This window comes from Colletotrichum spaethianum (genome assembly GCF_022836535.1).
Source record: "Colletotrichum spaethianum MAFF 239500 DNA, contig06, whole genome shotgun sequence".
NCBI lineage: Eukaryota > Fungi > Ascomycota > Sordariomycetes > Glomerellales > Glomerellaceae > Colletotrichum > Colletotrichum spaethianum.
This window is the reverse complement of record NW_026054776.1, coordinates 1,504,528-1,530,284: the sequence shown is the minus strand read 5'-3', so window position 1 is coordinate 1,530,284 and position 25,757 is coordinate 1,504,528. Positions and strand designations below refer to the sequence as shown.

Genomic DNA, 25,757 nt, shown 5'->3' with positions numbered 1-25,757 from the left:
CAAAGTTTGCCTTCCCTCGGCAGCCACCCCCAGCTGAAGACTCTTAAAGAAAACCTCGCCCAACGTTTGCCCAACTCCCGTGCCGATAAAACCAACTCTTTGGGTCACGCGGCGTCCATACAGCACTTTTTCCGGAACACCAGAGAACGAGGCATTGCGTCAACAGACCCATATACGCCTCTCGGGTGCATATTGGGGGCCCTTCATTCTCAGTGGATATCACGTCCAACAGCCATTGTCCTCCAAGGTCTCCTGCCTGGAAACCCTGGTCTCACCAACACAACAAGACAGCACCCGACCATTACGTCTCTTTTTGAGCTAGCGTACAGTCTGTCGAAAGGGCAGGCCAAAATTCCACCCACGCAACCAACCATTTCCCGTTGTGACTTGGAAGCACACGGGTGTCCGTTAGCCTTGCGCGGGAGACCGAGAGCCAACGGCCTGGGCTGAGTCTGATTAGGCTGGTTTCTCCACGGCCGCCAAATTCATCTCCACAACCCAGGCAGCTTGTCGACCCTCCTGCAAAGGGGCGGATCGAACAACCCATCTGCCCGGTCCGCACCCGCAGCCAGCATCTCTTGCAGGTATTTTGACTTGGTAGGTACAAGCGATTGTCATGACCCGTTGCATCTTCTACATTATATCCCTCCACCAAGTCACAGCCCTCCCTGCGGCAACTTCTACATTGCAAGACGCTGGACGCACCAACACCTTGCGACTTGGACCTCCCCAACACCAGAAACGCGGATAGATTGGCAAACAACCAACAGCCAAGCTGCGTCTATTTCCATTTGGCATCACCGGTGTGATAGCTTTTTGTTGGACCTCGTCTCTTTGCTTCGGTTGGGAGGTTTGACGATGGCAAACAAGTCAGCCCACTCCCGACAGCCGATTACAAGCCAATAGACAGAGTCTCGGGCTCGTGTCACGAAGAGATATAAGACGGACGACATCTCCCGCCTTCAAACCCCGAAAGAAACACTCTTCATCCAGTCAGGACAACAACAACAACAACAACAACAACAACAACACCAACGACATCAACAACAATAACTACAGCACACACCAAACTTATCATCTTGCGATTTTATCGAAAACCACAACCACAACCACAAGCACCTTCATTGCAAAACACATCGCGGCTCCTCTTCTTCTTTGCTTACCGCTTTGGAAGGACCGCACTACCCCTCAACTTGGATATCTCGCTCTGACGTTGACAAGCAACTCTGCACACCGAACCCATCAGCTCGTGGCCAACCACACTTCTTGGAAGACAGTTCCTTCCCTCTTTTCCTCCTCAAGATCAAAGAATACCCTTTTCAATCAACATGTGCAGCAGACCCATCATCACCTACTCGTGCGGCCACGTCGAGGTGGGAGCGTCGTGGGCTTGCGCCAGCGCCAAAACATCGAGCCCATGCCCGGGAGTAGTCGACAAGCCAGAGTACAAGTCTATGCCGTGCTATACATGCCAGGCGAACGGGCAATCGTAGGTCAGTTACGAGATCCAGCCTCCGTGATGTGCCAACTAATTGGGACATTCGTCGTAGATTCGACTACCCACAGAAAGTAGACGAGGAGCCAAGGCAGAGGTTGTGAATACCTCTCGCCAGGCTTCTTCGGGTCATTGGGCTCACGCCTCCGAGTTCGCTTCTCTTCCCCTCTACAACAGCACGATGACGACGACCCCAGCAAAATACAGCTTTTCTTTTTGAGAGCAAGTTCTGGTTTCCATCATTTTGTTCGTCAGCATGCTGGGTTTTTTTATCTTTGCACTTTTTGTTTGCTTTGCGACAACGGACGATGAGGGATATCAAGTATGGGGGTTCTTAGATTTCTCAAGGCAGCCATCAAGTTTGCCGGTCGACACACATTCCGGACAACGTTTTCTCTGCCTATAGCTCTCCATTTCGTAGGGACTAATTCAATCATTTCTTCACAAAAAACAAGAAGGAAACAATCGCTCGCGTTGTTTCTACGAGTGACATTCGGTAGACGTGCCCGGTGGTGGCTGAACAAGCCTCACCTACCCTCGCCTCGGCATATAGACAGACAGACGTACGACAAGGCCAGTGTATGTGACCCGCCAGCGTCAACTCTGCGAAACCCCAGTCGGGCTGCCTGCATTTTCCGTCGGGCCGCAGTCAACATGGCTCAAGCTTTTGGCCCCAAGGAGCGACGGGCTCGAAATGGGGCTGGGGCGGCAGCCACGAGAACACGGCCGACACGGAGACCCGTTAGGAGGTGGTCAGTCCTACCTGTCGTAAATTCGAAAGGTCGCACGGCAGTGATGACACGGGAACGGTCCGCCTGCAGACGCACGCCGCCTCGTCCAACGGTCAACGGCATGTGTCGTGGAGCCGACTTTTTTGGCCTCAGCAGAGTCGGACCCCTGTCGATGCCCGAGAAGAGGCGTTCACACGGACCCAAAGAGCTCACAAAAAAAGGCACAAGACTTTGTGGGAAACACCAGAGCATCCAACCCCTCTCCTTCCAAAAGGCCGCGCCTGTCAATCACATGCATCCTCCCGCCTTCTTGATTCTTACTCTTATTGTTATTATTAATGCTATTATTCTTCCTCTTCAGCGGCAGTCTATGTGTGGCCCCGGAACAGCAAGCCCGCGACGGGGGCGCCGCCGCCCGTGCTGCGGCGTGAGGCTGGAAGGAAACAGCTGTGGTTATGGCGCATGGCGCGTAGGATTTCCATGACCCAGCATAGGCATTGCGTCATGTGATGGCAAGCGAGGCAGGCTGTTTAAGGAAACCCAGACGCAAAATCATTAATGCGAGGGGCGGCACGCGCGACAAGCGAGAAGGAGCGTGGTCGGCGGCAGCAAAACCGCGTGTTTGCGCAACTGCTGTTTTCCCATTGACCCCTTTTTCGAGTGTGTGTCGGAAAAGCAAGACAGTGTCAAGGAGAGGCATGAATCGCGTCCACTTTTGGGGGCTTAAAGCAGCTCGAAACACGAAGAGCCGAGGAAGAACAAAAAGGTCATGAGGAATAAAATCAATAGCAATGTGTAACACCACTCGTCACGTATGCGACGGAGGGAAAGAGGAGAAGACGACGGGACAACGTCGACAAGCAAGAGCCGCCCGAGACGACGGGGCGACAATTTAAGCCAACCAAGGGCGAAGACTAATCCGGGACTAGCCCAAGCTCGCGCAGCTGTCAGATTTCACACCTCCGTCTCCGTAGGGCGGACAAGGCGAGAGGACGAGCCACGCCATGCCACCAACATTCTTTTGGCCGATGCTACGCTAGAGGTACAGTACGCTAGGCACGTTAGCGTAACGGCGGGGACTAACGACAACCCTGTGCACCAAGACACCTACACTAGATGAGATGATGTCTTTGCATCCTGCTCTCTCTTTCCACCTCAGGCCATGGTCACGTCAAGGGTTATTGCGTCCCGCATCTTGTGTGTGCGTGTGCGTGTGCGTGTGAGCGCGCGCGCTTGTGCTTGTGCTTGTGTGGTGTACGCCCAACGGGGCGCTGCCAATAGACCAACTGAGCCGGACAACGGCCAAGACAATGCGAGGAGAGCGGGGATCAGCGGGCAGTTTAGGAAGACTGACCAAATTGGAGATGCTGGTTTATTGGCAAAGTCGAGTGTATCCACGCACGCTCTGTTGTAATCTTTCCGTTAAGCCCATGATCCCGGAGGCGACAGGGCATCGCAGAGCAGTTGTCATGACAGGATAAAACACGCCCGCCGGATGTAACCCGCCTTTGCCCCCATCTCCCCGTCCAAGAGCCCCCAAAGATGATGGTCTACTGCGCGGATAGGTACTTGTTGGTGAAGGAGAAAATCCCGACTCCCTCCCCCCCGAGACAAGGCAAGACAAGACAAGGCAAGGTCAAGGAAGGTCAGGGAAGGGAACGCTAAGAGGAAGATGAGACGGAAGATGGAGAGGAGGAGAGGAGACGAGGCAGGAACGAGCTAGCAGGTCAGGACAGGCCAGGCCAGGCCAAGCAAGGTCAGGTCAGGTCAGGTAAGGACAGGATCCCAGGGCAGCTCTACTAAGGTAAGGTACGTGCGTGCAAACCCCTGCCGACCCTGGTCGGGTGAGGTGGGCCGGGAGATTGACTGACAGACCGACGGCACCAGCTTCCTGCTCTCCAGCTTCAGTGATGCACTGCATCCGACAACTGCATACGAGGTGGGTGTAAATCAGAAATGCACGCAGCACGGCAAATCAGCAACGATACTGCGCCTTTCCATGTCCCTTTTCCTTTTCCTCCCCCCTTTTCTGCCTGGGTCTTCTCTGCCTTGCTCATCTTTCTCCCTCGTTTCGACGACGGATACCCCGTCCGCTGCAACCTTGTCACCTTGGCTCACCCTGCCTTACCTGGGAGACCCAGGGAGCACCCTCCCCCTGACCTGGCTGGTCTTCTCTTGAGTCTCGGTAGGAGAAGACGACAGGAGCAAACCAAAGCTCGGATGAAATCACATCAGCTTTTCACCGGTGACCGGGAAGTCGAATGCGTCCACGTCCCATTGAACTCCCTCCGGCCCCTGCCATGCCAGCTGCGCCCCAGGTACCTGGCGTTGAGAGAGTACGGTGACCAGGTTTCTGGAAGGGCATATCTTGAGACTAGCTTGCTCGACTTTTCCCCTTCTCTAAGCATCCACCTGCGACCCTCACCCTCGTATCTGACCCAGAGCGTCGCTTCTCGGAGAGGTGGATGGAGAGGAGACCAGGCAGGCAGGCAGGCAGGCAGGCGGACGAGGTGGGATGGAAGAGAAGACGAACGACGCGTGGTGGGCAGTCGGCCATCCATCCATCCATTCATTCACCCACCCTTCCGTCCGTGCCTTGCTTTCCCTTGCCGTGCCTCTCACCTCAACCACGAGATATGGGATGCCCATGCGCCAGATAGACTGAGGGGAGGGAGGTCACGCATGCACGAACTCTACTTTATGCTTGTATTCTAGTGGCACCGAATCGTACCGCACTGGATCGCACGGCCTGCATGCCTGCATGCCTGCCTGTCTGCATGTCTGCCTGTCTACCTGCCCGCTTGCCTGCCTGACTGACAGTGCGCCGCACACATCGACCGGACGTCAACCGGACACAAGCATGCGGAGACAATACGTACTCTATCACCGATATACGCACACACACACACACACACACACACACACACACACACACACACATATACACCCACACATAAGCATACGACTGCTCCCCTCCCATAACTCCTCTTCGTCTCGTAAGTCTGCCACACTGCCTACCCGGGCCCGGACACGCGACCTAGTCGTTCACAGAGGCCAGGCTTCCTATGGCGTACAGCCACTCTCTCCCAATGAAAAGCCCCCATGTGCGTCAAGTGGATACATTCCCACGTCATACCATCACAGCATCGCGATGTTGACGTTGGTTCTCGGTTTTTTCCCACGCCAAGCAGGAAATGTTCCCTACCTGGCTCATCTTCCACTGGCAGTTGAGCTTTTGCCAGGGCCCCAAGCAAGCTCGGTATAATGGGCTTCAGGGGAGTTGGCTGCCTGCAAGGGGAGAATGGACGGCCGTGATGCGAGCGGGTTTCCCGATCTGCTTTCTTCGTCAACTCGACAGACTTTTGCACCAAGAAGCGGAGCTCATCACAGGCTGCTAAGCCAGCGGAAGAGTGAAGGGGGGGGGAGGGAACCAGACATACAGACCGACAACGTCTGCCCTCCTCAACCAGCAGACGCTACAATGGGGACCACAACCCGCCTCGCATTGACCATCCCGCGGCTGGCGCACAAGGCAAGTGGGCTTAGACTCCTTCTCAGACCTTACATATATATCAAATGCTGGTGTTTAACGGACGGGAAAGACAGCCGCAAAGTGTGTCCGACAACCTCAAAATAGACAACTCACGAAAACAGCAACCGAGGCGTTTGTTGCCTTTGTACTCTTTCAGCTTTCCGTCCGAATTCATCCCTCACCGACGTCTCTGGCCTTCCAGAGTGCGAGGCATAAGCACAAACATCAACGCGTCCGCCCGGTTCTACGTATGCTGTCATGGTCGAGCAGTGACACTACTACGGCTACACGCAGACGAGGCAGCCAGGGGCTGTGTCCATCTTCAGCGACTTGTCCAGCGTCTTTCCGCCCATTGCGGATCGTCGGCCGCCACCGGCAACCCCCCCTCACCCACCCCCTTACGTCTGGGGGGTTTGCAAAGCAAGCCTGCTGACAGGCCCATCGCGCCCGCCTGCCTGGTCGGCGGCTATGCACATCGCTTCAATCCTGCATAACACCAATCATGGACGTCGAAAAACTTCACAAACCTCCTTGATTGTGCCGCAACACTGCACTTTCGTCTTCATCTTCCGCAGTTCATCAACCCGACTGAACCGCGCCGTCGACTTGCAGAAGGATGGCCCGCGACGCCGTGACACTCCCGTCCTTTTCCTTCCGTGTCTCTTGCAGTCCCTGCTTCTCAGAGGTTCATTAACCCTTGTGCCAAAAGGCTAAGCAAGCTAACCCCCAGCACCCCTCGTCAGACCGAACCCAAACCAGCGACGGGAAGCGGAACCCAGCCCGCAACTCGGCTGATAGCGGCTGACCGAATAGCGAGGGTGGCACGGTTTGCCGTTGATTCCCTTCCCACGCATTCCTCGTCTGCCTTGCCCTTCCTTTTTTCATGGGCCCATGCCCAGGTGGTGGGAGGATGAGAAACACAAGAAGGGTGCGGATGCTCGACAGGAATCCTAGGCTGCGGTAATCCTTCGCCCCCATATGCGAACCTCACTTCTCGCCCAATGCTCCATTCCCATGCCAGGGGCAGGGTGTCAGGGTATGCCCTTGTTGTAAGTGATCGATCTTGCGGCCCACGGTTCGAGGTTTTAGCGCTTCGTCTGTGTCCCGCGACGACAGCTCGGGGTCCCCACCCCAATGTGACTGACTGATGATGGGTTATCGAGAGCAGACGAAAGAAGATGAAGGCTGAGGACAAACAGTTGTGGTTCGACAACGCGCAATGACCGCCTCGTGATGGATCCTCGACGCTCAATCTCTTTATTTTCTGTCTATTCAACACTCCTCTTTCGAGCCATTGTTCTCCTTGCAAAGACAAAGACCCGTTTCTTTGCGCCCACTGGGACCAGTCTTTCTGTTGGGGGCCCCCCTGCTCGCCGGCTCCGGCTCCCTTAGCCCGTTGACCGGGTCCTTGTACGACCCGAGACCAACGCGCACAACAACGGGCAGCCCCTATTTTCCTGCAAATTTGGAGTCCACAGTTGGCTTTAGGTGCAATGTTCGGCAAAGGCGCCTCAGCTAAAGTGTCCATCGTCAAGGTCAGTGGAAGAAGGTTGAGGAGGAAACCCCGAAGAGGAAAAGGCGCAGGATCGGCTGGGTATGTCCATCGACCACGACCGCGGCCATGCCATGGCCGGTGGCTTGGCCGGCCGATCCAAGCAACCAGTTCCGCAGGGCTTTTTTGCTTTACTTTTTCCTTTGCACCTCGTCGAGCCAACGCTCCATGTACCTGGTTGTGGAATCCCTCCCCTTCTCGGACCTCGGGGGAAACGGCACACAATGGGCCGCGACCCGTAAGGCAGTTTTGCTTCATTTCGTTTCTCTCATCAAAAATGCACTAGGACTGGCAGTGCCGCACGTCTATGCATGTGCGCATGTTGGGGACCAGGCACACTTCCAAGAGGCGCGCCTTGGCGTCTTCACGCGCCCACCGCGACGGGACGCGCGAATCAGACAACGTGCCCTCGACAGCTTGTTGGTGCGGCCTTGCAAGCGAGCAACCACCCACCCGCCTATCGCCATCGTCATCGCCGTTATCGCCGCAGGCTTTGCTCGTCCGATGAATCCGCGTGAGCCCTTTGCTTTTCCAGTTTGTCGATACAACTACGACGCCCACTGTGCAGAGGCCACAACCCAATCGCACGTATGGGTGATGACTCGTACCCTTTGAGTCGTAGCTGATGTGATGGGACCGGGGTTCACGAGATGGGGAGTGAAAGAAGAGGGGCCGTCCGGAAGAGGAGCCCAGGAAGACGCGTCTCGGGCGCACCCATGATGCCCGTGGATCATGATCCATCCTGGAGATTTCGAATACCCTCCTCATCTCCAGAAAGGCCCAGAGTCCGTCTCCGCCTTTACCTCACCTGCTCCTCTTCTGGGCGGGCCACTCCCCTCCCCATCTTGGCTCATCACGGACCACAGCTCACTTGGCTGCCTTGCCCGGCTGCCTTTCCTTACCACAAGGGAGGGAACAACAAGGCCCGGGGGGAAACAGACGAGACCGAATTCAAGTTCGCTTTAGGTACGGGTGGCGCCGCTGTCGCACGCGCCGCCGGCTGCCTTTGGGGAGTCATCGTTGACCGAGCTTTTCCCGTTGCGTCCTGGTGGTGTCTTGTGAGAGTTCTGGGGCAGGTCCTTTTCCCTCCGTGACATGCCCCTTGAGTCGGTTGCGAAAAACAACCGAACCGTGAAACCAAGACTGGGAAGCAGGAGACGCCAACCAACAACAGTACTACGTGAATAAGCAACGTGATGGACGGCGGGGCCGCGGATCCGAGGTTCGGCTCGCTCATCCCCCGGCATCGCACACTTGCTTCGTCATCCACGTACGGCCGCTTCCCATGTCCCCAACCGTGGCTCTCCCCTTGCGCATCTGCATGTCTGGGCATCGTCGTTGCAACTCCTTGTGACGCACACACATAGTCGGTATGCAAGGTCGGTCGGGGTTGGACACCTGGGTCAAGGCAGCAGCGGCAGCCTGGGACCGACATCACCGCCGGTATCAACATGCAAAAACAACGGCACCAACTGGTGACATGTCATGGCTGGTGGGGGGCATGGACGGTAGAAATAGGCAGACATTCACAAGCAGCAGGTCACGGCCACGGCCCAGAGTTGCGGCAAAACAGTCTGGTCCGTTTCAAAGGGGTTCATCTTGATATAGGGGGGGAATAAGGGGACCAATTTCTCCTCTCTCCCTCTCTCTCGTTGCGAGAAAATTCCAATCTGTGTTTTGTGTGTCTTCGTCCTCGTCTCAAACAAAGGGGCGGGTGGGTATGGGTTCTTCTGTCTCGTTGCCATTTCCCTTCACACATCAAACCACGTCCGGAGGCCCGACGATACTCATGGGCCCCTCCTCCCGTGTTTCCGCTCCTTCCCGGACCTCCCCCCTTCGCCCCGATCGCCTTATTGTACAAAGTCAGCTTTTTACAGAAACCACCGCAAGCATTTTTTGCTTCTTTTGAGTGTGTTTTTTTGTCATGTTTGTTTTTTTTGTGTGTGTGTGTGTGTGTGTGTGTGTGTATGAGGGTATGTTGCTGCCCGCCCTGCTTCCCCGGTGCCGAAGCATCTAAGCCATCTTGTTGCGTGTAGCAATCTTGTTCTGTGCTGTGTTGTCTCTGAGCACTTCTATGATGCGTGTACCATGGCCTCCACACGAAAAAGAAAGGGTAAAATCTCAGTGACAGCCTGCGTCTGTAATGAGATGCGATATTCCAATCAACCAGAACCAGTTAAGCCGTTGAATCATTAGTCGGCGTATTAGGAAAGTGAGAGATAGTGGCGAAACGAAGACGCGATTGGTTGCATCGTCGTGAATCGACGCACTATTAGTTGCCAGAACCGCCAGGTCCGGGCGTCCGGGGAGACCAGGAGGGAGACTGTAGTAGATTAGACCTTGAACCAAATCAACGGACGATAGGATGACTTACTGTTGGCGAGTAGCTGGGGCTGGTCGGCGACTGCTGCGCTCCCGGAGTCTGCTGGAAGCTCGGGCTCGTAGGGGAGTACTGAGCCGGCGAAGTGGGAGACCACGTCGGCGACGCAGGAGAGTACGACGGTGACGTGGGACCAGCCCCGTGGAGGTTGGGGGATGCGGGGCTGTAGTTGGGACTGGCCGGAGAGTAGCTCGGAGAGGTGGGCGAAGCATACTGGGCCGGCGATGTCGGGGAGTAGTGCCTGGGCGAAGAAGGAGATGCCGGCGAGTAGCTTGGCGACGTCGGGCTGTAGTTGGGGCTCGCAGGGCTGGTAGGCCGCAGCATGGGCGATGTCGGCGAGAAGGACGGCGACGAAGGGCTGAACTGCGGCGAAGTAGCTCCGTAGCGGCCGGCGGCACCATCGATGAGGGGCGAAGTCGGAGAGTAGCCGGCGTTGGGCGACGAAGGCGAGTATCCGCCGTATCCGCTGCTGAAAGGTGAGGTGGGGGATGTGCTGAAAGGGCTTGTCGGCCGCCCCGGGCTGGCGCTCGAGTACGGGTTGACGGAGCCGATGCCACCGAAACCACCACCGCCGTACTCGGTACCGAAACCGGTGGGAGAGTCGGAGCCAGCACCGACAATGGGAGAGAAGTTGCCGGCGGCGGGCGAGCTGAGAGACATGTACCCAGAGTCGGCCATTGGAGATCCAGAGTCGTACGGTGTGGCAGCGCCGCCAGCCTCGCCGCCCTTGACCGGCATGCCAGGCATGAGACCCATGCGCGAGTTGTCGCTGATGACGGTCTCGAGCATCTTGGGGTCGAGGAGGACATCGAAGTGACCAGTGCCCATAGGGGCCATCTGACCAAGCATGACGTTCTCGGAGATACCGCGGCAGTCATCCAATTCACCCACAGCTGCAGCCTCGAGGAGAATTTCGACAGTTTCTTCGAAAGAACAACGCATGAGAGCACCAGTGTCGGCACGATTGATACCGTGACGAGTGACGGCAGAGATCGTACCTCTGTAGGTCATGACATCGCAAAGAAGAGCAAGATGTCTGTGGTTGACGTAGGAACCGTCAAAGGCAAGAACCTGGGTCAACTCACGGACAAGAGCCGCTCTAGCCGCCTCGATACCAAAGACTTCGACAACCTGCCACAAGTGGTTGGTGTAGGTACGGTTCGAATCGACACCGTCTACAGCCAGGACCTGGCGGAGAGCAGTTCCGGAAGTGTCCAAGTACCACTCCGAGCAACGCTCGTCAGCCTTGGCGGCCAACAGCGCTCCGTCTTCAGTCTCAATGAGCTTGGTCTCCTTGTTCAAGAAAGCCCTCTCAATACCCTTGACACCACGAAGGGAAAGAGTGTCGAGCAGATGAGTCTCGAGTCTCTTGAGCATGACATCGTCCTCGATCTTCTTCTCGCCATCGTCGTCCTTGTCGTCGTTACCGGCGTGCATGGGGCGGATACGAATGATTTGCTCCTCAGCGTTGTTATCACTGAAAATGACAGCCAGATCGTTGGGATACTCTTCCTTGATGCGCCTAGCAACATCCTCAACTGTGAGCTCCTTGTCGAGAAGCTTCTGGCGATCCAAAGTGAGACGCAGCAACCATCTAGACTGGTCTTCCGTCTTGTCATGGGACTCGTCGGGAATGAGGTAGTAAGACTCGACCATGTCCAGATCGTCAGGGATGTTTGTTGAGGTAATCTCGGGATCATAGTAAATTTCCGTGACTGCGGTGACTGAGCGCAACGTTGTGTGTTCGACTGTGCTGCGGAGAGCCTTAGCGGCTTCCTGACTAGCGTTGTCCTCACCACTCAAGTAAACAACCATGGAAGGAGTCTTGATGTTCTGGGCCAGGTTGAGAATTTCCTTAAGACGAGGAACACCAAGCGTGACGTTCTTGGAAGAAACACCAGCGAAATGGAAGGTGTTCAGCGTCATCTGCGTAGCGGGCTCACCAATGGACTGAGCTGCGATGACACCGACCATCTCACCAGGACTGACAAAGGCTCGGTCCCAACGGGCCTCCAACTCTCCCAGGACGTGCTCGAAGGCCATCTTGTTGAGGCGCTGCTGGCAGGCAATGCGCTTGAAAGCAAGTCGTGAGCGGATCTGTGCCTTGAAGAGGATGGTAGCACTGCGGTCGGCCTCCTTGGAGATGTCGTCGTTGCCACGGACGATGGTCATTCTGTTGAGCATGGCCTGAACAGCCGGGATAACGTCCTGAGGCCGCAAGTCACTTCTCTGGAAATCTTCGACGGCAAAGAGCTTCTTGGAGGTTTCCATGAGACGAACAATGTTCAGCGGAAGCTGCATTGACTCATCATCCTTCCTCTTGAAGTTAATCTGGCGAACTTGCTTGCGGTCGGCGAGCAGAGCATCGAATTCTTCATCCAAGAGCTGCTGAACCGACGGGTCGCCCGCGATTTCGTTGCCATACTCGAGCCACTCAAGCTCTTCGGGTTTGTTCTCGTCCATGACATCGAGCCTGAAACGGTCGGCGAACTTCTTGTCGGACATGTTGAGGTGATCCATGCGTTGCTTTTCGATGTAGATGGCGTCCAGACCGTCCTCACCGTACAGGAACTGCAGGATATCACCGAGAGAGTTTCTGACGGTACCGTCGTACTTGGCGCTGACGTCCTCAAGCGCCTTGACGAGACGACGCTGGATGTAACCGGTTTCGGCAGTCTTGACAGCAGTATCGATCAAACCCTCTCTACCAGCCATGGCGTGGAAGAAGAATTCGCTAGGTGTAAGACCACGGAGGTAGGAGTTCTCGACGAAACCGCGAGCCTCGGGCGAGTAGTCGTCCTTGGTGAAGTGCGGGAGAGTGCGATACTTGAAGCCAAAGGGAATACGCTTGCCCTCGACGATCTGCTGTCCGACGAGAGCAGTCATCTGGGAAATGTTGATGGATGAACCCTTGGAACCGGACGAGGCCATGGTAACAGCGTTGTTCAAATCCTTCAGACTCTTCTGGGTAGTAGTACCAGCCTTGTCACGGGCTGTGTTGAGAGCCTTGGAAACCTTGCTCTCAAAGGTCTCACGAATGTTCATACCTGGCAGAGGCTCCAGCTCGTTAGCAGTAGCTTGTCTTGTGAACTCCTCGACCTCGGCCTTGTGCTCGTCAATGTGGACCTGGACCTTCTCGATGGTGACCTTGTCAGGAATCGTGTCACCGATACCGATACTGAAACCGTTGTGCAGAAGCCAGTAGTTGACGACTTGCTGAACCCCGTTAAGGAACTTCATAGCCGCCTCAGGTCCGTGCTCGTTGTAGACGATGTGAACAATACCACCACTGGCGGCACCGATATTCTTCTTGGAAAGCAGACCGTACATGATCTGTCCAGACTGAATGAGAAGTCCCTCGTCCCTAAGGGGGTTGTCCTCCTTCGAATCCGGAGCGCTGTGCAAGCTGACAATGTTGGGAACTGCCAAGCTCATGATCTGCTTACCCGTCCACCTTGGTCTAGGGCGAACAATGGCTGGCGGGGGAATAATACCGTCCCAGTTGGGAACCCAGAGCATGATGTTCATGACCTGCTCCTTGCTGAGGAACACATCACGACGGCAAAGCTTGTAGGCGCCGGCAAGAGTATCTTGCACGATACCCATCAGAGGACCGTTTCTTTGTGGAGAAACAATGTTGATGGGAACCAGGCAGAGCTCCTTGACCTCGGCTCTTGTCTCTTCACTTTGAGGGACGTGAAGATTCATCTCGTCGCCGTCGAAATCGGCGTTGTATGGCGAGGTGACGGACAGGTTGAGACGGAAAGTTGAGTAAGGCATGACGCGGACTCTGTGACCCATCATAGACTCCTTGTGAAGGGACGGTTGACGGTTGAAGATAATGTAGTCACCAGTGATCAAGTGACGCTCAACCTTCCAGCCATACTCGAGCGAGATCTGTCCGGCGCGGCGGTGGTGACGAAGGTCAATTCTCGTACCGTCGGTGCGGATGACGTACTTGGCGCCTGGATGTTCGTTGGGGCCGTTCTGTACAAGCTCGTGGAGTCTTCCAATGTTGTACGGAGTGACTGTCTCGGGATAGGTCAGGGTTCTAGCGATGCTTCGGGGCACACCGACTTCGTCGAGGGAAAGGTTGGCATCACCAGTGATGACAGTACGTGCCGAAAAGTCGACACGCTTTCCCATCAAGTTACCACGGAGACGACCCTCCTTTCCCTTGAGGCGTGCGCGAATAGCCTTGACAGGGCGACCACTCTTCTGCAGGGCACGAGGCTGTCCGGCAATGTCGTTGTCCATGTACGTGGCGACGTGGTACTGCAGCAGCTGCTCGAAATCTTGCGCGATGTGAGCAGGCGAACCTTCGCGAATGGCTTGCTTGACGTTGCTGTTGGCTCGAATGATATCGCCGAGTTTGTAGGTCAAATCATCTTCGTTTCTCAGTCCTTGACCGGTACCGTCCATGGAAATACTGGGTCGCACGGGCGGAGGCGGGACAGGAAGAACGGTGACGATCATCCACTCCGGGCGGGCGTACTCAAGGTTGAGGCCCATGTCTCTCAAATCGTCGTCGCTGATGCGGCGCAGGATGTTGTGGGCCATCTCCGGGGTAATGGGAGGCTCCTCCTTCTTCTTGACACCATCTTCGCCTTGGGCCTCGTACTTTGCAATCAGCTGCAAGGCTTTATGCCGTACCCTAGGCTGGATGTTGCCACAGCCGCCGTGGTTGACAGGAGCCTGTTTCATATTCAGGCCATACTCTCCATCGTCGGGCTTCTGTTCCTTGACCTCGTTTTCGCAACGGGTCTTCTTCTTGCAAATGTTCCAAACGCGGTTGAAGCGAACCTTGGGGTCTCTCGTGTTCACTGCTTGGAGAAATTCAGGGTCGCTCTGAAAAGCCAGGTTAGCACAATCAAGTCAAGGTGGCTGTCAAACATCATAGAGTAGACTAACTCTATCGGCCAAGACCTTGCTGCAATTATGGCAGACGATCTCCAGAACCTTCTTGACTTTCTTGATGAAGCCAGGATGGTAGACGGGCTTAGCCAGCTCGATGTGGCCAAAGTGACCCGGGCATTCGCCCATCGCCTGGGAGCAAGTCTTGCACTTGAATTGCCGATCGATGGAACCGAGAAGAGGGTCGTTCAGACCGCCATCACGAGGCTTCGTCCGCGTCTCGTCCATGGTCTCGGGGTAGACACAGTGGCAGACACTCATGTTCTTGATCTCCTCGGGAGCCATGAGGCCGAACTGAATCTCCTCGACCGTCTTGATCGGCGCACTCGAGTGCGTGAAGTAAAGGTTCGCCATATTGACGGTGTTTTCGGGTCGTCTGGTAAGGAAAGTGTCGACGGGTAATCACAAGGTAGGTCGGTAAAAAAACAAAAAGGGCAAAGCTACCGATAGTCGTTATGCGATGCGGAGGCGTCGCAAACAAGGCGCAGTAAAATCGGAGAGTGAAAATCTATCGCGCGAAACGCTTTTCGAGATGCAAAAAGTCGGCAAAGGTCGTCCTACGATGGCGCTCTTTACCACGCCAGTCCCCGGCCAGCGGCCCAGGAGAAGGTTCCACTGATCCTCCCAATCGCCGCCACCTTCAGAGCGTCGATAAATCGAAAGGGATAAAAATTCGCGGTCGTATCGAGTCGTGTATCGAGCCGGAAATGAGTGTGCGGTCCAGGGGCGCGATTTCCGACGCGCGTGGTGATGGGCGATGCGTGGGTTGACGAAGTTGTAGATGTGAAGACCGTGGAGGCGAAAGTGAGGAGCGAGGTCAGAAACAAATCTTGCCTGGAGGCGGCTGGCGCAGCCTGAGAAAACACGCTAGCCAAATTGGGCAATCGCACTCCTTTACCTTCCTCAGGCCGGCCACGCGTGCCCGAGGTCGAGGTACCCACTATTCCATGAAACACACCAGAAATCAGTGCTGAGCCCAGGTACCTTTACTTTGCCGTATCCTGGTAGGGGCAAGGAGAAAGGCTTGATAGGCGCGCCGCTGCCCACTGAACTCCTTCCCGTGTCGAGGTATGGAGGAAATGTCCAGGCCGCATCTCAGCTCATTAATTAGAATAAAAAATTTCTCCGGCACGTTTACAGCAGGAAAACACTACTGTACAATTAAGCTAAGAGGCCAGTTACCTCGACTACACTGACCGGGGTACACAATGCCGTCCTACACTCACTACACAGGCCTTTGGCCTGTCTGACGAAAATCACCCGGAATTATTAAGCAGCCTTGGAAGCTCTGAAGTCCTTTACATCACATCACTGCAAGCCCCGTCACGCTAATCCCTTAGCAGGGGTCCGCACACCAACGAAGCTCGTCCCATAGCTACGCGATCCAACGCCATGTCACGCGTCTTGTCACTTTTTTTCAAACGAAGCGCAACTGCGAGCACGTTGCGCAATGACGAGGGTATTGTTATTTTGGTTTATCGTCTTCTGCCTCTGCCCGACCGTCCCTTTCTCGACGGGATTTTGTCTTCCACAACTTCGCTGTCTGGTATCTCTCCATCCGCGCCTGGACTCCTTCGCCGCATGGTTCCGGTGGATACAGCAACGAACTCCTCCTCACTATCGCTCTCACCGAGATCAAAGAGGATTGGCATGCGGAAGTCTCCTGCTCCACCAGAGTGCCCATTGACGATGGTCGAGGTAACAACATCAACATCCTCGTCCTCCGCATCCAACCGTCTCTTCTGCAGCTCCTCCTGGCCATAGATATCGAACTCGTCCTCCATCTCCTCATACTCCTGGTTCTCCTCAACCTGCGCAAAGTCGGGCGCAAGCCTGGACCACTTCTGTTCGGGTATGACCGACCATATGTATATTCTGCCAGTCTCCAGGCCGCATGTTGCAATGAACGGCCGTTCTGGATGCCATTCTACTACTCCCTGCTCTTCTTTGGGGCCGTCCAGGATTCTGATCAGTCCAGTGCTGCCGATACCTCTGTCCCAGACATATATCTCGTGGTTGTTGTACGTTGACGCCGCAACGTACTCAGAGGCCGAGCTGAACGTGACATGATTCCACGACAACCTATTGACTTGATCTGAAAACTTGTGCTCCTCCGTAAAGTGTATCGTATCGAGATCGAGATACTCGGCCGCGAGGTTCGGGATGTGAAAGGTTCGAACGATACGATCCTGCGCATTGATCAGGAGCACTCTTCCCGAGTTGTTCAGACGCAATGTCGTAATGACGCCGCTGCAGGGCTTCTCTGAGTATATCGTCTTTCTGGTCTTGACGTCGATAACGTTTACCCATCCCTTGTTTGTCCCCGCCAATATATGTTCTCCGGTAGAGGTATAAATCGTGACGGTTGTCATTTGTTTCGCATCGTCCTTCAACTGCTTCTCGGTGGGTTCTCCGTCTATGTCGGGTCGTTTCGGCGCCGAGCTGAGGGGGTACTTGACATCGGTGACGTCTGACACGTCGACGAGAATCGGCTGCTCCTCGAAGATGGAGGCGACGAACTGGTGACTTGGCGCGTTAGCGAGGCCTCGTCACTTGAGGCAAGGGGGCTCGGCGGCTCACTGATTAAAAGGGTTGAGCTCCGCGATGTACGCCGGGGCTCGAAAGCGGACCTCACGGTACCGCCTGCCATCCTTTAGATCCCACAAAACGGCCTTCCATCCTTGACACGCCGACAATAGGTAGCGGCCACATCTCGACCAGCTCAGAGACGTGATGCTTCTGTGGTGACCTCGCATCTTCCTCGCCACGCCCATGGTCTCAATGTCCCAGATGACCACTGTGCCGTCGACTCTGCCAGAGGCCAAGAGGTCGCCGGATCGGTTGAAGCGCAAACATGTTGAGTGGCCGGATCGGATTGTGTTTGTATTGTTGATAGCATTGATGGCTTCGACGGCGGCGATGGCCTCGTTCTCTTCGTTACTCAGAAGGAAGTTCATAGTCGCTGTTGCTTCCTGGTCCGGCGAGTCGGGTCTGAAGGAGAGGAAACCTGACCCTGAGATCGAGTGGACGGGTTGGCTTTATTTGCGCAGAACGCAAGCCTTCAAGAGCTCTCAAGGTTCGCGAAATGTCAGCCGTGCGCGCGGGACAGGCTTTCTTGCGCCTGCAAGGCTGAAGTGCTACAGGGGTTAGGCCCGCAGCTCTAGGTGCTCAGGTCGCAACTTTTAGCGACCGGGTCCACTGAGGCAGCTGACAGCGCCTCGTGGATTTCCTTCTGGAAGGTTTGGAGGCAGTTAGTTTGACATAAGGCACAGTGTAAAGTCAGGGTAAACACACATCTTTTCTTCCACCGAAGGTAGTCAAGTTGACTCAACCCAGGTTCGAAGTCCCAAAAGCTAGGAAGCTTTACTCCTCAAATCCAACCAGTAGCAATTTGAAAACAAAATGATCTCGCATCATACAGTCAACAAGCAGGGAGCAGAAGAAGATGGCGTCCCCGTGACTGCAGTATTATGCTTGATCCTTGTGCCGGTTCAACACCTGCCCTTAATGTTATCGAAGGCACTGGCACTGGGTAGCAAACTACCCCTCCCCACCATCCCGCCTAACACAGGAATTCCGACTGAGAATCACCTCCCACTACCTACCTCCCTACTTTACACCGGAAAAGAGACCGGTCCCGCAGTCTTTCGCCATGGCAAACTCCAAGTACGACCATCGTCTTCCCTCAGGAGCAAGTGTCACTTTCTAACTCGGAGCTAGATTCGAATACGTCAAGAACTTTGAGCAACCCGACTTCCTGCTGCCAAACACTTGGATCGTCGTCCGCATAGATGGGAGAGGTTTCACCAAGTAAGGGAGCCTCGAAGTCTGATACCGACGCGCACCTGACTGACAGCTTTACAGACTCTGCGCCAAATATGCATTCGAGAAGCCAAACGATAAGAGGGCGCTCGACCTTATGAACGCCGCTGCAAGAGTGGTCGTCACGGAGCTCCCAGACATCACCATCGCTTATGGCGTGAGCGATGAGTTCAGCTTCGTGTTCCACAAGTCGTGTACGCTGTTCGAGAGAAGGGCGAGGTAAGGCTTCCTTCGACATCGTACAATGGTCCAGCTCTCTCATGACTAACATGGCTCAGTAAAATCGTGAGCACAGTAGTGTCAACATTTACGGCCAACTACATCCACCTGTGGTCGACATACTTCACCGACACCCCACTTTCGCCGCCTCTCCCGAGCTTTGACGGCCGGGCGGTATGCTATCCCACGGTCATGAACCTGAGGGACTACATGAGCTGGCGGCAAGTCGATTGTAAGCCCCTCCCCTTAGACCCTGACCTACATATTCGCGTTGATTGATGCGTGGCCATTAACTGACAAGCCAAGGCCACATTAACAACCTCTATAACACAACCTTCTGGGCTCTCATCCAGCTTGGTGGTCTTGATAACAGAGAAGCAGAGAAGCTTTTGGCAGTGAGGCCCCTTTGCTCTGAGAACCCAGTCCGGGCCCCTAACGCTTGCGCAGGGCACTGTCTCGGGAGACAAGAACGAGATCCTCTTCTCAAAGTTCAAGATCAACTACAACAACGAGCCGGAGATATACAAGAAAGGCAGCGTTGTATTCCGTGATGTAAGCCCCCAATTCCTCCTATCATTTCTTGCCTCTCCCCTTTCTCATCTCCCTCCATCCTTTTTCTCCGTACACCGCAGTGAATGTAGGAGTGAATACCCCCCCCTGACCGCCAAGCAGTATGAACTCGTTGAGCCGGGGACACACAACGCCGCCGAGATCGTCGACGCTTTAGCCGAGCCGGAGCAACAGAGCAAGGCGCAAGCGGAGAAGGACAAGAAGAAGAGGAGCAGGGCGAGGGTTGTCATTGAGCACCTCGACATCATCAAGGACGACTTCTGGGACCGGCGGCCGTGGCTCCTCTCCAACAAGCCAGGCAAGACGCCCAAGGAAACCTGAACCAAGACGCCACCCTTGTGTACTTCATGACTGCTAGATGGATGGAGGGCCCTATCTGTCCGAATCACTGCGGACTCGTGCCTTAGTCTGCGCAGGGTCTGTAGGGGACGTAAAGTCGCATAAGAGGCCAGTTAGGTAGGTGGAAAGAGAGCTCACTCAAGTCGATGTGTGGGGAAAGCATTGAGGTTGAGACCACCATATGGCAGGAAGGATTCTGTTGTTGCGGCTGGCTGGCCTGAAGCCGACGCCATGGTCTGAGCATTATCTATACCTCAGCTCTGAATCGCGAGCTCGCAAGAGCCGCTGATACTACACTCTCCTCTATCATTGCCTTTCAAGTCCTTGCGCCGTGAAGCAGCCCATTGCCGAAGATACTCTGTCGTCCTCCCGCGTGATGTCAAGACCCTCGAGGGTCTGGAAGCATGGCCTGCTTCTCCTTATTGCGAAATGCTAGCGCGAATGGTGGGCCAATCTAGGCTCGGGGGGTATCTGTAACCGACCGTCATGTCGAATGAGCAAGAGGCTGCCTCTCATCCAGACTCCCCCTTCTTTGCTTTCCTCGCTTCCCTCTTGGCCTTCTTCGCCTCTCTTCTCGCCCTCTTCTCCTCCTTAGACTCTTTGCGATCCTTCGAAGAAGCCTTCGGCCCCTTCTTTGCAGCTCTGGCCTGCCTCCTCGCCTCCCTCGCCGCTTTCCTCGCCTTCTTCGCAGCCCTCCTCGCCCTCCTCTCCTCCTTCGTCTCCCCCCTCTCCTTCTTGTCCTTGCTCTTCTTCGACCTTACCTCCGTATCAGCCCCGCTCTCTGAACTCGTCGCACTCTCCTCGCTTTCAGGTGTAGAAGCGCCGCTCGCCTCCTCCTCCTTTGCCTTTCTCTCGTGTTCCTGGATCGTCCCCTCTAAGAAGCCGCCTCGCACGAAACTCGCATAGAGCATCCACTTGCCGCCCGAGACCTTTTCGATCTGATTCAGCCGGCCCTGCGTCACCGTCTGCGTTACCTGGCCCTTCTTCGAGGTGTCCAGGCCCTGCAGCTGCTCGTCGAACGCGTTCATCCACCATGTGTCGCTTGTGAAGTGTGCCTTGGTGCCTAGGCCCTTTGTGTTGTCCTTGCGGTTCAGCAGGAGCGGCTTCGCGAGACCGATGGAATCGTCCGTTGCATGGAGCGAGTGACCTTTGCCGCGCCATCCTTGCGCCGAGAGGAGGGCGTGTGCGTCCATCTTCGGGAATTGTTTCGTAGAGGGGGGGTTCGGTTCGATCGACTTTCTGTTCCGGTGTCTCCGTAGGAAGTTACGAAGTCGAGAGAAAAACGGTTTATCGATCGACTCTAGAACTTCATGAGCGAGTGTGTAGAGTTGTCATGGCCAAAGAGCGTTTGGATTCCTATTGTCAGGTATCCGTCAGCGGAGGGAGGATTGATTGCGACAAGGTCCCTGAGCAAAAAGTGGTCGGTGGACTGGAATTTTTTGCGCTTATCTTATCTTAGCACACCCACCCAACCCCACCAACAATGAAGCGCAAATGCAACTCACACTAGAGCATATATGTCTGTCTCATTGGTTTGCTACCAAGAAGCGTAAATTGACTTACATAGTGTCTCAATGGGTACTTCGAATTACCAAAAGACTAGGTTCTGGGTGAGCCGCAGGGCCACCAATGGTTAATCCAAGCAGAATATGTCTACCCTGATAACCCAATGCACTGGAGACATCGACAGATCACGGGGCCTCAGTCACCATGCGCTCGATGAAAGCATATCTGAACGACCAATGCCAAATCAAATTTGAACGTTTCTTCGTTGATGAGGTATCTGAACTAAACACTTTTGTAGCTCTCCCCTCTATGATTGTACAAGCAGATGTCCCATTTTTGGCGTCCCATTTGCATCCCAAAAAACAATATTTTACGCCTTAACTTTTTTGGCAGCAGGCTCCGCTGCGGCATCATCCAAAGCACGCTTCTCCGGCTCGCCAGCAAGCTCTCTCTCCGCCTTCTCGAACTTGGCCTGCTCCTCGGCAGTCATGTTCGGCAACAGGGGCTTCTCCTCGCCCTCCGTGATGTTCAGGTGGAAAGTACGGATAATCGAGTCAGCGTCGTCGATGGCGATCGGCCTGACATCTGCCAGGGCCTTGATCTTCTGAGTGACGAGCTTAACCTGGGCGTCGGTCATGGTAAGGCCAAGCTGCTCGACACGGCTCTTGATGGCGTTCCATCCCGTCAATCTCGAGGCGAAATGGACGTATCTGCTCATACCGAAGTCGGCAGGGTTGATGATCTCTGCAAAGTGAGTTAGCTCTGTCACTAGCTGGAAGAGTAGCATTGATGTCACGTACCATATGTGCTGGGGTTGTTCAGGATGGCCTTGGCGTGGATACCAGCCTTGTGGGTGAAGGCGCAGAAGCCAGTGATGTAGTTGTTGAAAGGAATGTTGATCTCGACGGCCTCGGCAACAAGGTCCTCCAGCTCCTTGAGCTTGTGCAGCTTGTACTTGGACTTGGTGTACTCGGGGGCGGCGACGATCATGCGAGCCATGAGACCACCAAGGGGGGTGATGCCGTTGCGTTCACCGATACCGATGACGGAGGTGTCGACTGTGAATATACTATCAGCAACAAGGTCCGCAGGAGACTACGCGACAAATAACTCACTGTGGGTGGCACCAGCCTCGAGAGCGCAGTAAGCGTTGGCAATGGCGCATCCAGTGTCGTTGTGGAACTAAATCATGCTTTAGGGAGACTTCTCGCTGCCCGAGTGTAGGAGCAACTTACGTGAGTCTCAATGTCGCAGCTGACAACACCTCTCAGGGTGCGGACAAGGTCGTAGACCTGTCTGGGGCTGGCGCAGCCGACGGTGTCGGCAATACCAACTCTGTGAACGCCAACCTTATCGACGGCGCTGTAGACAGAGAGCAGGTCGACGAGGTCGGAACGGAAGGAATCCTCGGACGAGAAGCGGATCTCGAGACCCTTGGACTTGACGAACTGGATAACCTCGATGGCGGTGTTGATGATGTAGGTCATGTCCTTGCCGTGGGAGTGCTCGCGGAGGTAAGACGAGGTGCCAATGACGACATCGACACCGTCGACACCGGTCTCGACGGCGAGGCGAGCATCGTCCATCTGCCCTTGTTAGTGTTCCGCTCCTTTTGGCACGGTCGGGAAGATTCTTACGTGGCAGCGAACGTGGGTAAGGATCTTGGCCTTGAGGCCGAGCTTGCAAATAGCCTCGCAGTCCTTGCGGGACTGCTCAGAGGCAGCAGGCGAGGTGAGCTCAATGTAGTCAACACCGAAGTCATCAAGGGCCCTGGCGATCTTGATCTTGGTCTCAGTGTCGAAAAAGGCGTTGGCGAATTGCTCGCCCTCTCTCAGAGTGGACTCGACTATGCGTCACACGTCAGTGGGTGTGACTCAAAAGAAGCGCTGAACGGCTGAACACACTGATCTTGTATCGGTCGACATTGCTGAGGAAATCGCCAACCGGCTGGTAGGGGTTGCTGTGCTTCTGCTTGGTCTACGCCGTCGAGTGTCAGATCAAGTCGTCATAGTTGAAGCGGTGTTCGGAGGCAATTGGTCCTTACGGGAATGGCAGTGTAGCCGGGGTGGTCTGGACACAAGAGAGTCAGTCAGTCATGTCGACAACACAAACGCACACGATCATTGGAGTACACACCGGCCTTGTCGCCGTTGGCAGCGCCGTTGGTGCCGTTTGCATGGCCATTGGTGCCATTGGAGTGGCCATTGGAGGCCGGGACGTCAGGAGTAGGGCACATTTTGTATGATCATGCACAGTATGATGTGTAGTTGGATGGGGTTTTCGAGGAGAACGCTTCCAAACGTTGGATAGCGGCAGGATTTATAATAGAATTTCGGGAAGGTCTGTTGAGTCACAAAATCGAAAAGGTGACTGGGAGGATGGATGGCCGACCTGGATATGTAAGGAAAAACGGAAAGTAAAAAAAAAAAAATAGCAGGCCGGGCGAGGCGAGGCGAGGCGGTACGCAACAAGGTGTGGATTGGGCGGGATGGCCAGTGATGACCGAGGACGGCGTTCGCTGCTTCCAAACTCAGCCAGTCGCTGGGCACAGAAAATATTTTTTCCCACTCTTTAGCCCCGCTCAAGGCACATCCCCGACTACGCTGCAGCACTTGCACCGTGTGTGCCATTGACTCTCAATGATTAATTTTCAGGGCCGGTCCTTACGTCTTGTCATGTCTGTACCCCGCTAGATGCCACCTGAAGTGGGCTGCATTGGGCAATTCCTATTGGCAGAACCCTTCTCCATGCGTCGCGCCGGCCAATCAGTCCCCCGTTATCGGAAGATCGATCTCCCACATCAAAAGACGCTAGACTCTATGCGGCAATTCCACATGCTGCAGCTTGCCCAGGTTTTGGCCCGTGCCCGGCGTTGTACCATCATTGCTGCCGCTTGCTGATGGTCCTGCAGCAATGCTGGCCCTGGGTTGGAGACACCGCCTTTCACCTTCTCACCATGATGTCGGCCCCTTCAGCCATTGTTGGCTGGTTTGACTGGTCCCGGAGCTGCAAGGCCGGCTAGCGCAGCGCTGCTGGTCGGCCTGCAGCAACGGAACAGAGAGACGCAATGCGAGCGTTGTATACCTGTCGTGTGCTGTTGCCGGAAGCCTAACTCTAACGAGAATTGGTATATTGACTCATCCCGCGGATAGGAACAGTAGGAGTTCGACAGAGTTTATCCAGCCGTCCGGTTCGGCTGGTCCTCTCTCCTCATTGTCTTACCGGTAGTGTGCGTACCTGTGTATCAGACGGCGTCCGCGGAGTTGGAGCAACCATAGGGGTGAAGGCCATTTTGGAGTGGCAGCCCATTGCTTTGTTGCCCGCCATTTCCCAAGCATCAAACATCAGACCAGCTCCTGCCGGCCTGGCTGATGCTAGTGATGCAACTCGCCGCGCTTTAATTTAAACTCCAGCCAAACAATTCCGTCAAGCATCCAATGAACCCGGTGAGAGAGAACCGTCCTCGCCTTCGCCGGTTGCCGGACAATCAGTGTACGGAACTACGTGATGCGAAGGCGGGCGGGTAGACGGCCTGGGGTAGACTATGCTCGAACCACCGTTGCGAGACCACTGAGCACTTTGTCGGAACCCCCGGGCCCTGGCTGCAGTACCGACGTCGTTCGAGACATTTGGTTGCCGGTTGCTGGGGTAGACGCTGCTCCATTCCCAAAGGGTCCACAGTTCAATAACGGATCCCCAGACGACGTCATGCAAGTATGACTCCAACGCTAAGCCGCTTCTCTTCGAATCCCCAAGAAACCAGAAGGACATCGACTGCCGAATGATGGTCAAGTTATCGCGTGCCATCCAACGTCTATCAACGCATGGAGACAAACGTATTGGATATGAGCCATAAGGCATCCATGACATGATCCTTTTCAGGGGTAACAATTTCATCCGCCAATGTCAAGATAATGCGAGTGACAGCGTTATGTGCTATGCTGTTTGCTTCTCGGTTACCTACCTCGCTAAAAGGAAGCGGTCACAATCTCACTTTTAACAGTTCGAGCTTTGACGACGATTCACTTCTTGTTTATCTTTACCTACTTGTCGATTGACTCTACAATATGGATCCTGTGGCTATACCCTGTTGGCCTCATCGCCGTTTTATGCCCAGAATCAAGAGAGTATATACAGATAGGGCCATGAGGCGCACGGAGCGCAAATGCCCAGATGGACGGAAATCAACTTTAACCGACAACCACTCCGCGTCTCCCCCATGTATTGCCTAAAAAATTTAATGTTGCCAAAAGTCTGCGAGAAGTGACTGCGTTATGCGGACTGTGAAACGCACCGAGTCCCCTTTTAGCGACTGTATTTATAGTCATCCTCCGGCCCCTGATTCTCAAGTTCCTCGTGCTGGGTCTTGAAGACAGGTATTTCTCGGACGAACTGCTCAAAACCGTTGGCAATAGGCTCAGTGTTCAGCAACATGGCACCCATGTAACCATAATCCTGTGGCTCAGCCGCCCTATACGTTCCAAGGGAGGAGTTGTCCTCGGCTCCCCCACCTTGCTGCTGAAAAGAATGATCGAGTTGTTGTTCATGCTGAAGAAAAGTTTGTGGCTGCATCGGTTGACCGAGCTGGGTATGGGTATTGTCCTGCTTGCCTATTTGCTCACGCTGGAGGCGGGCACACAACTGCTCGCCTGGAAGCGACATGTCACTTATGCCAGCTGGCTGTGGCTGCAAAAGCT

General features: G+C 54.9%; 5 protein-coding genes across 5 annotated transcripts; 1 reads left to right on the top strand and 4 right to left on the bottom strand.

Moving 5' to 3' along the window:
- Window positions 1–9,660: 9,660 nt before the first annotated feature.
- On the bottom strand, window positions 9,661–14,958 carry ColSpa_03426 (DNA-directed RNA polymerase II subunit RPB1; the record flags this gene model as incomplete). Its single annotated transcript, XM_049269638.1, has 2 exons — window positions 9,661–14,538; window positions 14,602–14,958. The coding sequence occupies 2 exons, from the start codon at window positions 14,956–14,958 to the stop codon at window positions 9,661–9,663; spliced, it is 5,235 nt and encodes a 1,744-aa protein (XP_049125595.1).
- A 1,121-nt stretch (window positions 14,959–16,079) lies between these two features.
- On the bottom strand, window positions 16,080–17,561 carry ColSpa_03425 (sex-determining protein fem-1; the record flags this gene model as incomplete). Its single annotated transcript, XM_049269637.1, has 2 exons — window positions 16,080–17,130; window positions 17,185–17,561. The coding sequence occupies 2 exons, from the start codon at window positions 17,559–17,561 to the stop codon at window positions 16,080–16,082; spliced, it is 1,428 nt and encodes a 475-aa protein (XP_049125594.1).
- Window positions 17,562–18,256: 695 nt separating this feature from the next.
- ColSpa_03424 (tRNA(Ile)-lysidine synthase) lies at window positions 18,257–19,536 on the top strand (the record flags this gene model as incomplete). The annotated part of the gene is made up of 7 exons (XM_049269636.1): window positions 18,257–18,270; window positions 18,325–18,414; window positions 18,469–18,645; window positions 18,705–18,877; window positions 18,952–19,040; window positions 19,093–19,197; window positions 19,318–19,536. The coding sequence occupies 7 exons, from the start codon at window positions 18,257–18,259 to the stop codon at window positions 19,534–19,536; spliced, it is 867 nt and encodes a 288-aa protein (XP_049125593.1).
- Window positions 19,537–20,066: 530 nt separating this feature from the next.
- ColSpa_03423 (uncharacterized protein) lies at window positions 20,067–20,747 on the bottom strand (the record flags this gene model as incomplete). Its single annotated transcript, XM_049269635.1, has 1 exon — window positions 20,067–20,747. One exon carries the CDS (start codon window positions 20,745–20,747, stop codon window positions 20,067–20,069), a length of 681 nt encoding a protein of 226 aa, XP_049125592.1.
- Window positions 20,748–21,430: 683 nt separating this feature from the next.
- Window positions 21,431–23,296, bottom strand: ColSpa_03422 (homocitrate synthase, mitochondrial; the record flags this gene model as incomplete). The annotated part of the gene is made up of 7 exons (XM_049269634.1): window positions 21,431–21,804; window positions 21,861–22,118; window positions 22,176–22,242; window positions 22,296–22,646; window positions 22,698–22,906; window positions 22,965–23,037; window positions 23,177–23,296. The coding sequence occupies 7 exons, from the start codon at window positions 23,294–23,296 to the stop codon at window positions 21,431–21,433; spliced, it is 1,452 nt and encodes a 483-aa protein (XP_049125591.1).
- Window positions 23,297–25,757: the final 2,461 nt, after the last annotated feature.